Below are 12,151 nucleotides of genomic sequence, written 5' to 3'. Positions count from 1 at the left end.
GTTGGCCGAGTAGACTGGGTCCTTCGAAGGATGCAGACCCTGAATTGAGACACAGCCTTCATCTGCCTCTCTTCTTACCCTGATGCACCATCGCTCTGGAACAGGGTCCATCTGGACTCATCAGACCAGTTTTTAATAATCTCTGCTTGATGCATGCCAATGATCTCACTCTTCTCACACAGACTAGCTTATTTTCCACGACCCCCAGAAGTGTCTTTCCACATGGTTGTTTAAGAAATGAGAAGCAGTTTATTGCACCAGGTGGGGTTAAATAACTTGTTGCAGCTGAAAAATGATCGCTCATGCAGTAATTATCCAATAGGAGGCTCCTACCTATTAGCTTAGCTTATTGCAGGTGGAAACTTGAATTTTTTGGCTTGGCATGGTGTATTTGCAGCACATGTAATTTGTAGAAATGTTTTTAGATTCCAACAAGACCCTTAAGAAGCCTGTGAGAAGCAAAAAGTCACTTCTGAAAAGGTCAGCCAATTATAGTTGGTCATATATATTTATTTTTTGCTTCCGGCATCTAGAATAGTCTCACTTTAGACGAAGGAAGTTTCTCTCAAAACTAATTTCAGTTTTTTTAATTGAATGAAACCTTTCTGATTAGATGTGTCACCTAACATTAAAAGTAAGGGCATTCCTGTCACTGCCTATAAACTATTATTTTTATACGGTGAGTTAGAAACGACTGCGACGCCTCACAGTTTGCACCGCCATCCTTTTCTGTGCTCTGCAGAATCTGTGTATTAATGAAGAGGTACGACGTCTGGGCAGCATCCAGCTCATTAATGATCGCTGCATGGAGATGCAGAAGAACAAGCACGGTACGAGCCACGAAGTTACTCCTCTTATTGACATAAATTATAATTTCAGACTTCTAAACAAGAAAAAAAAAAAAGGTTTTTGCAAGCCTGCAGCTTTTGACTTATTTTGCAGAGAAGCCGAATCATGAAGATGGCGCGAAACGAAAGAGAGGCCCAGCGAAGAGCGTGTGTCCTCACAACAAAGCTTCTGCTCTTCACCAGATGAGGGATGAAGTTTTGGGGACTGTTCATGACATCGAGCAGCTGCTGCAGCTGGGGAAAAAAACACAATCATGCCCTTACTACAGCACACGTCTCGCTATCCCACCTGCACAGGTAACTCGGTCCCATTATTTTAGAAGAAAGAAGAAGAAAATATCATTTCTGTAGCGCCTCTCAAGATAAAAATCACGAGGCGCTTCACAAAAACAAAAAAAAAATGTTAAAGTATACAAAAGCATTTAGAAAATGTTTAAAAATATATTTCAAATGAGCAAAAATAGGCAATTGGGATTTAAAAGAAAAAATGTTAGGAGAGGGAGAGAGTGAATAGGAAAGAGGGAAATCAGTGGATCCTGAGGAAGGTGGAATAGGTGGGGAGAGCAGAATAAAGAGAGAGGGGATGAAGAAGATCACACAAAAGCCAGCTTGAACAAGTGAGTCTTCAGGTGCTTTTTGAAGGAGACCACTGAGTCCACTGATCTCAGGCTCAGGGGGAGAGAGTTCTAGAGTCTGGGGGCCAAAGCAGCAAATGATCTGTCACCTTTGGTCTTTAGCCTGGTGCTGCACAACCAGTAGGCTTTGGTCACTGGACCTCAGGGCCCTACTGGGGGTGTAGGGACTAAGAAGATCACCAATGTAAGATGGTGCTTGTCCATGTAAGGCCCTATAGACCAGAACCAGGATCTTGAAATGAACCCTGAAGTTGACTGGCAGCCAGTGAAGCTGGAGGAGAAGCGGGGTGATGTAGGTGTGTTTGGAGGACTTGGTCAGAAGCCGAGCACAGGCATTCTGAACTACCTGTAGACGTTTTTTTTTTACTTCATTAAGCTCCTTGTGTTTGTTTTTTAATAGGGTATGGGTTGACTTGTGTGTTTTGTAGTTGGTTGTGTTGCCCTATCAGATGGTGCTGCATGAGGCCACAAGGAGAGCAGCAGGGATCCAGCTGAAGGACCAGGTACAACATCTTTTTTTAACTATCAGCGTAAATGAAAACAACAACCCTCGACGCCTGGACTCTTATTCCAAACAGGTGGTGATCATAGATGAAGCTCACAATCTTAGCGACACGTTGTCCTGTATACACAGCTCAGAGCTCACTGGAGCACAGGTAAACACTTTACAACTGGCTCATCTTTTGGATTTTTTTTTTTGTGCTAGACGTAACATTTGAACTTCCTGCAGCTTTGCCGGGCCTACTCCCAGCTCTCTCAGTATGCTGACCGCTACAAGTAAGTGTCACACAATAAACCGGAGTTGCACGTTCAAAACGAATTGCCTTCTGTGAGACGGATGTGTCTTATACATCAGGAGCAGACTGAAAGCAAAGAACGTGATGTACATTAAACAGATTCTGTTTGCTATCACGGGTCTGGTTGACGCGCTGGGAGGTGAGTGACTGGTCCCTGTGAGGTCGCTAATCCTGATCTAGGCGTTCATTGCATCGTTGTTTTGTTTTGCAGGTAAGGCTGGACAGAACCCACAGAGCCAGACGACTCAGGCAGGTTAGCGGTTCATAATAAACACAAAGTAAAGTAAATTAACAGTAAAATGCTGAACTCTAACCAGGTAGTTTTCTAATTTTTCTCCAGGAACAGAGATGTTTACCATTAACAACTTTCTGTTCAAGGCTCAGATTGACAATATAAACTTATTTAAGGTATTTATTCCTATTATTCAGCTAAAATCGTGCCAGCTCTAATTTTAAATCGCCAAGTTTCAGGAGTAAATCTCTTGTTTTAGTTGCAGCGATACTTTGAGAAGAGCATGATCAGCAGAAAGGTAAGCGTATGATTCAGGCCATCTTTATGCGACCGCATTTATCTGTAAAGTCAAGTTCATCACATTTGTCTTCTGGGTGCAGCTGGGTGGGTTTGTGGAGAAGTATGCAGGCTTGAGTGTAACGCTGCAAACTCAGGGCAGCTCCAACAAGGAGAACCGTCGCACAGAAGGCCTGAGTCGCTACCTTCAGACCCTACAGAGCAAACCGAGCTCGGCACCAGGTGACAAAAATCTCAAGTTTGACTAACTGGGCATCTTCACTGCAGGAACTGAAGAAACAGAGTCCACTGCATGCAACATGTGCTACAACTTGTGTGGAAAAGATAAATATAGTTTTATTTCTATATTTGAGTCATACATTGTGTAATTTTTCAAAACAGTTGCCACTAATAATTAATTTGTATTATTTACATTGCTGCGTGTAGTTCCCTCAACAGGCCAGCAGGGGGCTGCTGAGACTGACAGAGTTCAGTCTGCCTCTCCCATGATGCAGGTGGAGGGTTTCTTCTCGGCTCTCACCAACAGTAATACAGACGGCAGAGTGGTCGTGCAGAGACAAGGTATTTGTCCACAAACAGATTGTAAAATATTCAAACATTCCAGCATAAAATCCAGTTTCTTTCTCCGTTTCACAGGCATGTTGTCAGAGAGCAGCATCAAGTTCCTTCTGCTGAATCCAGCGGTCCACTTTGCTCAGGTGCTGAAGGAGTGCAGAGCGGTCATCATTGCTGGAGGGACAATGCAGCCTGTGAGTTGCTTTGGAAATGAACACAAATAAATGAATAGTTCTGCTGTTTTCATTTAAAAATTTCACATGCAGGTTTCAGACTTCAAGCAGGAGCTGCTGTTTTCTGCTGGCGTGGGAGAGGAGCGAATCACCGAGTTTTCCTGTGGTGAGTGTTCCATTTCCTAACTCTGCTTTGGCCTGCAGAGAGGTTGAGCTTATCAATATTTCTGTTTGTGGGAAATAAGCTTAAATATAAGAGACTAGACTTGTGAAGCGGTTTTTCTTTTTCATGCTTTGCAGACCTCACCCTATTGGCTCCAGTCCATTTTATATTTGTGTCTTCTGGATGCTTTTCTTCCACTTTTGCAGGCCACGTGATTCCTCCTGAGAACATCCTTCCTCTGGTTTTGTGCAGCGGCCCGTCTGGTCAGGAGCTAGATTTTAGCTTTCAAAACCGAGACTTTCCTTGCATGGTAACAACTCCGTGATAGTTGGTGATTATTGTCATTTGACCTGTAACTTTATTGTGCTGATGAGCTCTTTTTTTTGACAACAGATGGATGAAACTGGTCGCATCCTCTCCAACATTTGCAACGTGGTACCAGGCGGTGTCGTCTGCTTCTTTTCTTCTTACGACTACTTGAAGCGAGTCATTTCTCACTGGGAAGCTGGCAGTGTGCTCACCAGACTGGCAAATAAGAAAAAGGTACATCAGCTACTTAAAAATGTTATTTAAATTAAAACAGTTTTCTACAAGTTTAAATGGATCACACTCCTCCTCAGATCTTCCATGAGCCAAAGAAAGCTAGCCAGGTGGAGCAGGTGCTAAACGAGTTCTCCAAATGCATCCAGGTAAACATCTGACCTACCTGGGTGGTAATCGTGTTTATGTCATCATCAGTGATGGAAACGTGTCTCTTTTGGGTTCAGAGGTGTGCTTCAGGCAGCGTTGGACTCACAGGAGCATTACTTTTCTCTGTGGTTGGAGGAAAGATGAGCGAGGGGATCAATTTCTCTGATGACTTGGGCAGGTTTGTGTTATTTAGTTAAGCAGCTGTTGCATCCTGTTTAGAACATACATGTTACCGTTTGTGTGTATGGCTCCAGGTGTGTGGTGATGGTAGGAATGCCGTATCCCAACATCAAATCCCCAGAGCTGCAGGAAAAGATGTCCTATCTGGACAAACACCTGGTCTGATGATTCTCTGAATGTTTTAATTTAAAACACTAAAGGAGAAACCGTAAAGAATATAAAAGATGAGCCCACAGAGAAATTTTACTTTTTTTATTTTCCAGCCTCACACTGATGGGAGAAGCCCTGGAAGAGCTCTGGTGGAAAACCTCTGCATGAAGGCTGTCAATCAGTCTATAGGTGATGATGACGACAACTATCTGAGATGTCATGAATATTTATATGAGCCTGGTTGACACATCTGGGATCTTTTCTCTTTAAAGGAAGGGCAATTCGTCACCGTGGCGACTACGCCTCCATCGTTCTCTGTGACAGACGTTACTCCCGATCCACGACGTGCTCAAAGCTTCCCACTTGGATCAAGGATCGCACCAGCATACACACGACATTTGGTTCTGCTTTCGCCGCTTTACGGAAGGTGAGAAGCAGTTAATATATCAACACTTGGTGCTAAATGATGAAAACACGAAGTTCATTTTGTTTTTTTTTCTTCCTTCAGTTCTTTTTGGAGAAAAAGCAGAAGCAAGTCTAGTTTCTTTCCCAACAAAACTCCAAATGCTGTGTTTTTAAGGCGTTCTTGCAGACACCAAGCAACCAGGCTTTTGGATTTATCACTTTATTTAAATGTTCCTTGTCAAGGTTTAAAATTTAAGAATGGAAGTAATTTAATGGCACATTGCAGATAAAAGGAACATTTGTCATTTTCGGGTTTAATAATTTAAATGTTAGTGAAATGAAAAACTAGGAGCTTCTACACACATTTATCCAGTTGTTCATTTAGTAATGATCTGACTGGTTCACTCAGATGTTTTAATATCAAAATAACAAAGTGATATTTTGAATACAAACTGTTAAGAAATCAATAAAGTATTCTAACTATTGTGTGTTTATGTTTATTTCAGCTTTAGACAAATGACTGAACACATTTAGCATTAAAATCATGAAGCCTGTTGATTGAAATGTCCTAATTATGTGCTAAATCCCCCCAAAAGTCCCTGTTTGCTGTTTAGTGCATCATGCTTCCCAGTCGTCATCGTCTGTTGCCGTTTGTGGAGCTGGAGGAGGCGGGATGACGTCTGACATCCTGGCGAACGCTCCTCCCGTACCAGCAGGAGCTTCTGACTCTCCAGCAGCTGGGACTTTTCCAGAAATACCTGAAGTGAAGCCAGGAGGTGCATCAGCCAAATAAAATCTCCAACATTAGTGTTGTTAAATCACTCTAAAGTAACGTCTCACCTTTTCTACGCATGGCGAGTTTGTTAAAGAGGTCAGACATGAAGTCTCCACCACTCGACGCTGCTCTGACCGCTAGAAAACAAGAGTTGCTAAATTATGATATTTGCAACTCGATCTTTTAATAATTGTCCTTGAAAACATTTAAGAGCAATAAATAAGAGCATAAATGAGCTGTAATGAGTCCCATACCTTGCTCTTGCTCCTTTTGTTTCTTCTTCTCCATCTTGCGTTCTTTAACGTTGCGTAACTTGGCTTTGCCAATGCCGCCGGCGTTGCGGATGGATTCCAGCAGGCTGGCGCGGCCGTCTGACGGCTGCACCACTTCGCTCGGAGCGCCGGACACCGGGCCTGCAATCAGTCAGGACTGCAGTTAAAATCTCACTCCTGAAGGCCAATTTGTTACAAGAAGGGAGCAAACGAGTTAATATTCATCAGGTGTGCGTTTGCGAGGTGGAAACGAAGGATTTGATTACTGACACTGATTCGTCTGAATTACACGGAGGTGACGCACCTGAACTTGGAACTTTATCGACTTTTGTCTCTATGGGAGGAGGTGGTGGTGGTGGTGGTGGAGGTGGTGGTGGTGGTGGAGGAGCTCCAGCAGGAGCTGTGGGAGTGAGGGCAGGAGGAGGAGGCGGAGGGGGAGGAGGAGGAGAGTTTATTTGGGGCAGATCTCCTGAAACAAAACAAACAACATGAAGGGAAATGTGAGTTCTATAGAAAATAAAATGTATTAAAGATGAGCTGAACGAGTGTGCGGAGTGTACCTGATGCAGTACTCTCCCGAGAGAAGGAGGGCAGCTCAGGGATGTTCTGCGTTGGTCCTGATGGAGCGAACCCAGGTCCGAGGTCAGCGCAGTACGACAGGTCGTCAGCGATACCTGGAAGGTCAGGAAGATAGGATGGCACGTCTATCTCAGGAACCTGACCCAGATCTGGCATGTAGAAATAATTTTCTGCTGTCTGTAAAAAAAATAAATAATAATAATTAAAAATTAAAAGCAAGATTAAGTCTGTATAGGAATATTTGATCAAATCTCTGATTTTATAATGAAAACACACCTGTCGCTCTAGTTGTTCTCTCTGTGCGATGGACAAAGGAGCATCAAAGGGTTTCCCCTCTTTCTCTGTTTCCAGCGTGGTGTGTGTTTTTGTCACTGCTCCCGCCAAAGGGTCGAGGAACACGTACTTTTTGTAACTAAAAATAAAATAAATAAAAACAAGCACAAAACTGAAGTCAGAGACTGATCTTAACACAGTTGGTTTCCACAGAAACGATATGCTGACTCACAGATTCTCGGTAGTATTGAAGAGCAGCAGAGAGCTAACAGATGAGATGTTCCGAGGCAGACTGCCCAATCCCTCTTCTGTCTCATCTTCAGACTTCTTCTTATTCCTCACACACACTGGGAAATACGTTAGCTTCTCCTGGAAGGAGACGATGAAGACATAGCGTGTGTTTATGGGTGATCTGTAAAACGTCGTCTCAACGCCACTTAAGCGTTTCTAACTCGGACAATCATACCAATGAGGACACTTCGAATTCTGGAGGTTCTTGAATAATACATTTCTGCACCAAAGCAAACTGTCTTGTGTTTTCTTTCAGTCTGACAAATACACACATATGCTAACAAAAACTACACAGCAGCAAACATGCTCGCTTTTCTTGCCGAGATGGTGCAATAAAAAATAAACTGCGGGCTTAGCTTTAAATAATGCAAAAGCTTGAGCTGGGGCATGTACACACACACACACACACATTCACATGTTTACAGCCAATTTCCCTGCTAAGTGACACACAGCTGCTGATATCCTTCCTGCATGTTCAATGGGTGACAAATTCACTGCTTGGCACGATGCTTGAACAAATTTGCAAATCTAACCCTAACCCAATCACTGGATCCGATTTGAATGAAGAAAGGACTCATGAGCTCCGACTTTTAACACAGTACACCGACTGTGCAAGTTGTCCCACTTAAAAAGACGAGATGAGTCTAATTTTCATCATAGCTACTCAAACTGTGAGAAACAGAAGCTAAAAAAACTCCAGGAAATCACAATGTCTGATTTTTAAAGAATTTCAGTATCAATATGAATTTCTTTTTTCTATCTAATTTTATGGGACCCCCACCTTCGTAAAAATCTACTTTGGCCATTTTACAGTTTCTCCTCGTTCTCCGGAACAACAGTTTAAAATAACTCTAAACAGTTTAAGCTAGTCCATCAAAAGTGGGTTTAAGTGACTGTGTGAGTAATAAACTTCACCATCTTCACCCTGAACACCACTCTGCAGCCCACTGCTGACCAGAAACAGCACTTAACAGTTTGGTGGAGTAGGTAGGTGCCCTATAAGGGGAGCTCTTTACCTGCTTCACAGCTGTCAGCTGTTATGCTAGCAGTTAGCATTTTCAGTTTGCAGATTGTCAATAAAAAAACACAAGAAAAAGTAAAAAAAGACGTTTACTTTTTTGTGTAGAACATTGGCACGACCTACAATAGAGAGAGCTAAAGGAGGTTACATAATTGCAAACTGATGGTGACCTAGCTTTGTTACTTGACTTGTAATAATACTTTTTGTTCAACAAATAGGATCTTTTTACTTGGTGGTTTATTTTAGTATTAGCTTGCTCTTGTTAATGCTAGCTCGTTGTTAGCGCTAGCTACAATTGGCTGCAGCAGGGTTGTTTACAAAAGTTGTAATCCCACTTGCAACCAGTAGGGCAGGGGGTCAGGAAGCTGGTCAGTGTTACTTTAATAAGAAAAAAAAAAAAGGAAAATCAAATGTCAACATAAACTCAATGGCCACTTCATTAATTACACATTTTAATACAAATATCTAATTGGCCATAAACATCAATTCACATGTTAGCAACTCAAACCATTTACATATCTAGAGAACACTTTATCCCACCTGCCATGCCTTCTCATCAAACGGACGAAGTTTATTCTGTATCTTGTGATGGGGACGGTTTTGTGAGGAAGGGTCCACTGCCCCAGAGAAGATAGATGAGTAGTCCTGAAGATGGTCTGGGGCTGGGTACTTGGCACTGGAGAAAACCTAAACAAATGCGTCAAATTAGGATTGTTTCATCTTGGATTTTAAAATTTTTAAACGGTAATTGCTGTTACCTTGGTGGCCTTCTTGCTGCCTTTAATCTTGTCAACACGGGCCTGAGCTAGTCTGATACGGTCAGAAACGCTCTGCAGCTGGCGTCGGTTTTTCTCTACGCTTTCGGAAACCCTGAAGGCACCACCAACAGGAATAGAACACAAACAAAACTATAAATAAAAGCTGAATACGTCTCAAACTGTGTATTTAACTCGTTCATAAAGATTGCATTGATTATGTTTTACCAACTACATTTTTTTTTACATAGGAACAAAAATCACTCCCACTGGAAGCGGAATTTTCAACCTGAAGCAAGACTTTATAAAGACAAACCCAAATATTTTCTTCCAATTACTCTCTTTTGGAGCTCTGTAGCTTTATAGATATGTTTTCAGAAAAATCTGAACGTATGTGTGCGCACACATGCTTGCCTTCTGAAAATGTCAGTGGAGATCAACTCAAGATACAGCAATGCGTCTGCTATCTGATGAACAGCCTCCTCTCGCCTCAGATCTGGTTGAATGAGGGGCACCGAGTACACCTGGCCCTCCAGGCAGTGCCTCTGTGTCATCCTACAAAGCAGCGGTGCAACAGCAAGGTTAGTAATCGATTAGACATCCAGCTGCGTGCAAAACACATGGAACTACCTCTTATGGGAGAAACATATGAGGTGAAAAGCACTAATCAACTCGTCTTGCAGTGAATCAAACATCACAGACACAGTAAATCTGTGCCAGAGTTTCATGATTTGTCAAAATAACTTACAAAACCCCAAATAAATAGCAGAAATTGTTGGTTTATGCTTTCAGATCGAGCAGACGAAAATAATACTGAATCACTCAATTAAAAGCAGTAATTTTGGAGATTTTAAACACGCTTTTGGGAAAGCCAGGAGATAAAAAGTCATTTAAAAATGGAAATGGTTAGAAAACTTAATTAAGCCATTTTGACACAAAGAGAAGCACAATACCAAGTTTGTGTAAGAAAGTCATCACGGGAACTGGAACAGTTCATCTAGCAACAACCCATCATCTGACTCACATGACGAAGACTCACAAAGAACTAATACTTTTACTTTTTTCTTATTTCCCGGGCTTAATCATCTCAAGTTAGCAAAATGGACCACAGCTAATACATATGTGAGCCAGCTGCTGCTTGGAAATATACTCCAAAAAACAAACAAACAAAAAACAACTAATGAAACAGTGAGATATTGGTTACCGAAGGTGTCACCCGATAACGACGTTGCACTGACAATAATATCCTTACCTCACCATTGGATTTTGATTTCTTCCTAAAGACACTTTGAGAAAAACCTCGAAGAAAATATAGAGTTTAAAGGAGTTTAGTTGTCTGTTATAGCTTACAGATCGACTACAAGATAGCCTAGCAAAACATCGGTTTCATACTTCCGCATCACTGTATCATGTGACCATGTAGAAAACGATGGTGTTGCCTTCATGGTAGCTCGGATAGTTTAAAATTCAAACCTAATGTGCTTATTATTAACCCTCTAAGGCTCAAAATAAGTTTTGATAAAAGGATGAACAACTACGTCCTTTAGGGGTACTTCTGAGTTAAAAAATGTTCATGAAATACATATGTGGAGTAACCAGGTAGGTAGGTTTTAACTGTTGCAAATCTGCACCGCCTGCCTCCAGAGAATCACAGTCGATTATTGTAGTACGGTGGTTTCTGTGGTGTGGCAGAGGTCATAATACCTAGAAGACTGGACTTGTGAATGTAAATGCATCGTAAATCCCAACTGCGCTGCTCTGGGTGGCTGTATGTTGGAGTAGCTCTGTTGACTATATGTAAGTTTTGCCTTTTCTTGGGCATTTTTTTTCTAGTTTCTCAAGAAAAACTGTATTTTTGGACACTTTACTCTTCTGTTTCTGGTGCTGTGAAGCTTGGAGGATTTTTACTGCTTTTTTTTAGCTTTTTCACTTTTTGAGCATTTGTTATGATGCGTAACCATGGCAACAAGCTGTTTACAATGGGGAGCAGCTGATTAACATTGGAAAGGCTGAAATAATACCTCAACTGAAGCCACAAATCCCAAATGAGCTAAAACGCAAGAAGCGTTGATGCAGAACGGGAGCAAAATGGAGACAGAGAAAGAGGAAATTCAAACCATCTCTTCCATCGATCATAATGGGCAATGTGAGATCACTGGCCGACAAGATAGAGGAACTCCAAGCCCTTTCAAGGACTCAGCCAGAGTTTCTGCAGTTTCGAACCGCTGGAGGAGATAATGCAAAGATGGATTCTCCAGAGAATCAAGAAAATTATGGACAACCCTGAGCATTCTCTTCACAAGACTGTCAGACAACAGAAGAGTGCCTTCAGTCAGAGGCTTCTTCAGTTTCGCTGCAACACTGACCGCTACTGGAGATCCTTCCTGCCAACAGCCATTGTAATATACAATAACTCTTTGATGACTTGATTATTATTATTATTATTCTGAGATACTACAGCAATCAATTTCCCTCTGGGATTAATAAAGTATTTTTGAATTGAATTGAATTTAAATGAAATGTTGAAATAAAAGACAAAAGTGGTTAATAGTAAATAGAGAAAAATGTAGTTAACTAAGCTCTAGTTTTGACGCAGAATAAATATTTAATAAAGTGTGCCTGATTCAGAAGAAAGTGGATGCAATGTGTTTGATTTTGAAACAATTTCGAAATCGGAAGTGACGTACTGTTGACTTAATGTTGAGTAGGAAAGAAAAATATGGTTCATGGCTTAAAGACAATTCACGAGTGTTTTATAAAATAAAGAAAAACGCTGTTGTTTGCAACCTGTTTTCCTCGAGGACCTGTCCACTATTTCGCCTGTAGAAAGTGAGACAGAGAATGGAAGTTGTCCCAGTTGCCGGTCGTTGGTTCCATCCCTATAGGTCCAAGACAAGTCAGGACCCCCCTAACTCCAACCCTTATCCGCATATACTCATTAAAGTTGATTAATTCTAAACTTTATAGTAACACCAGAATTTTGATTATACTATAGGGTGTGTTACTGAGACTTTATCAATTTAGTATTTACAAATATAATCTTGGTAAACTCACGACCTC

At 41.6% G+C, this 12,151-nt stretch overlaps 2 protein-coding genes across 2 annotated transcripts in view; one reads left to right on the top strand and one right to left on the bottom strand.

The window, feature by feature from the left end:
- Positions 1-5,609, top strand: part of ddx11 (DEAD/H (Asp-Glu-Ala-Asp/His) box helicase 11) — a 9,587-nt gene extending 3,978 nt beyond the window's left edge. The window contains exons 8-28 of the mRNA XM_015964576.3: positions 743-830; positions 943-1,145; positions 1,912-1,986; positions 2,062-2,139; positions 2,214-2,260; positions 2,340-2,419; positions 2,492-2,533; positions 2,621-2,688; positions 2,772-2,810; positions 2,893-3,031; positions 3,236-3,370; positions 3,446-3,558; positions 3,631-3,703; positions 3,907-4,010; positions 4,094-4,243; positions 4,321-4,389; positions 4,468-4,568; positions 4,645-4,729; positions 4,834-4,909; positions 4,993-5,147; positions 5,229-5,609. Coding sequence (XP_015820062.1) covers positions 743-830; positions 943-1,145; positions 1,912-1,986; positions 2,062-2,139; positions 2,214-2,260; positions 2,340-2,419; positions 2,492-2,533; positions 2,621-2,688; positions 2,772-2,810; positions 2,893-3,031; positions 3,236-3,370; positions 3,446-3,558; positions 3,631-3,703; positions 3,907-4,010; positions 4,094-4,243; positions 4,321-4,389; positions 4,468-4,568; positions 4,645-4,729; positions 4,834-4,909; positions 4,993-5,147; positions 5,229-5,261 — 1,953 coding nt within the window. The 3' untranslated portion in view covers positions 5,262-5,609. The remainder of the gene's footprint in view (positions 1-742; positions 831-942; positions 1,146-1,911; positions 1,987-2,061; positions 2,140-2,213; positions 2,261-2,339; positions 2,420-2,491; positions 2,534-2,620; positions 2,689-2,771; positions 2,811-2,892; positions 3,032-3,235; positions 3,371-3,445; positions 3,559-3,630; positions 3,704-3,906; positions 4,011-4,093; positions 4,244-4,320; positions 4,390-4,467; positions 4,569-4,644; positions 4,730-4,833; positions 4,910-4,992; positions 5,148-5,228) is intronic.
- Positions 5,330-10,515, bottom strand: wash1 (WAS protein family homolog 1). The gene is made up of 11 exons (XM_015964577.3): positions 10,344-10,515; positions 9,506-9,646; positions 9,095-9,206; positions 8,877-9,023; positions 7,257-7,393; positions 7,028-7,163; positions 6,733-6,928; positions 6,477-6,641; positions 6,155-6,313; positions 5,966-6,037; positions 5,330-5,883 (listed from the first exon to the last, which is right to left on the bottom strand). The coding sequence occupies exons 1-11, from the start codon at positions 10,349-10,351 to the stop codon at positions 5,744-5,746; spliced, it is 1,413 nt and encodes a 470-aa protein (XP_015820063.1). The 5' UTR covers positions 10,352-10,515; the 3' UTR covers positions 5,330-5,743.
- Between the last annotated feature and the right edge of the window lie 1,636 nt (positions 10,516-12,151).

The sequence above is a fragment of the Nothobranchius furzeri genome, chromosome 4, assembly GCF_043380555.1.
Source record: "Nothobranchius furzeri strain GRZ-AD chromosome 4, NfurGRZ-RIMD1, whole genome shotgun sequence".
Classification (NCBI taxonomy): Eukaryota; Metazoa; Chordata; class Actinopteri; order Cyprinodontiformes; family Nothobranchiidae; genus Nothobranchius; species Nothobranchius furzeri.
Note: the sequence above shows the minus strand (reverse complement) of the source record. Positions and strands in the feature narration are given on the sequence as shown.

Excerpts from the sequence above, each read along its gene's own strand:
- wash1 (XM_015964577.3), bottom strand. Across the intron at positions 7,394-8,876 it reads TTGATGAGAAGGCATGGCAG|GAGAAGCTAACGTATTTCCC; the intron begins GTGGGATAAAGT and ends GTCTCCTTCCAG. Across the intron at positions 6,929-7,027 it reads GAGAACAACTAGAGCGACAG|ACAGCAGAAAATTATTTCTA; the intron begins GTGTGTTTTCAT and ends TTTTTTTTACAG.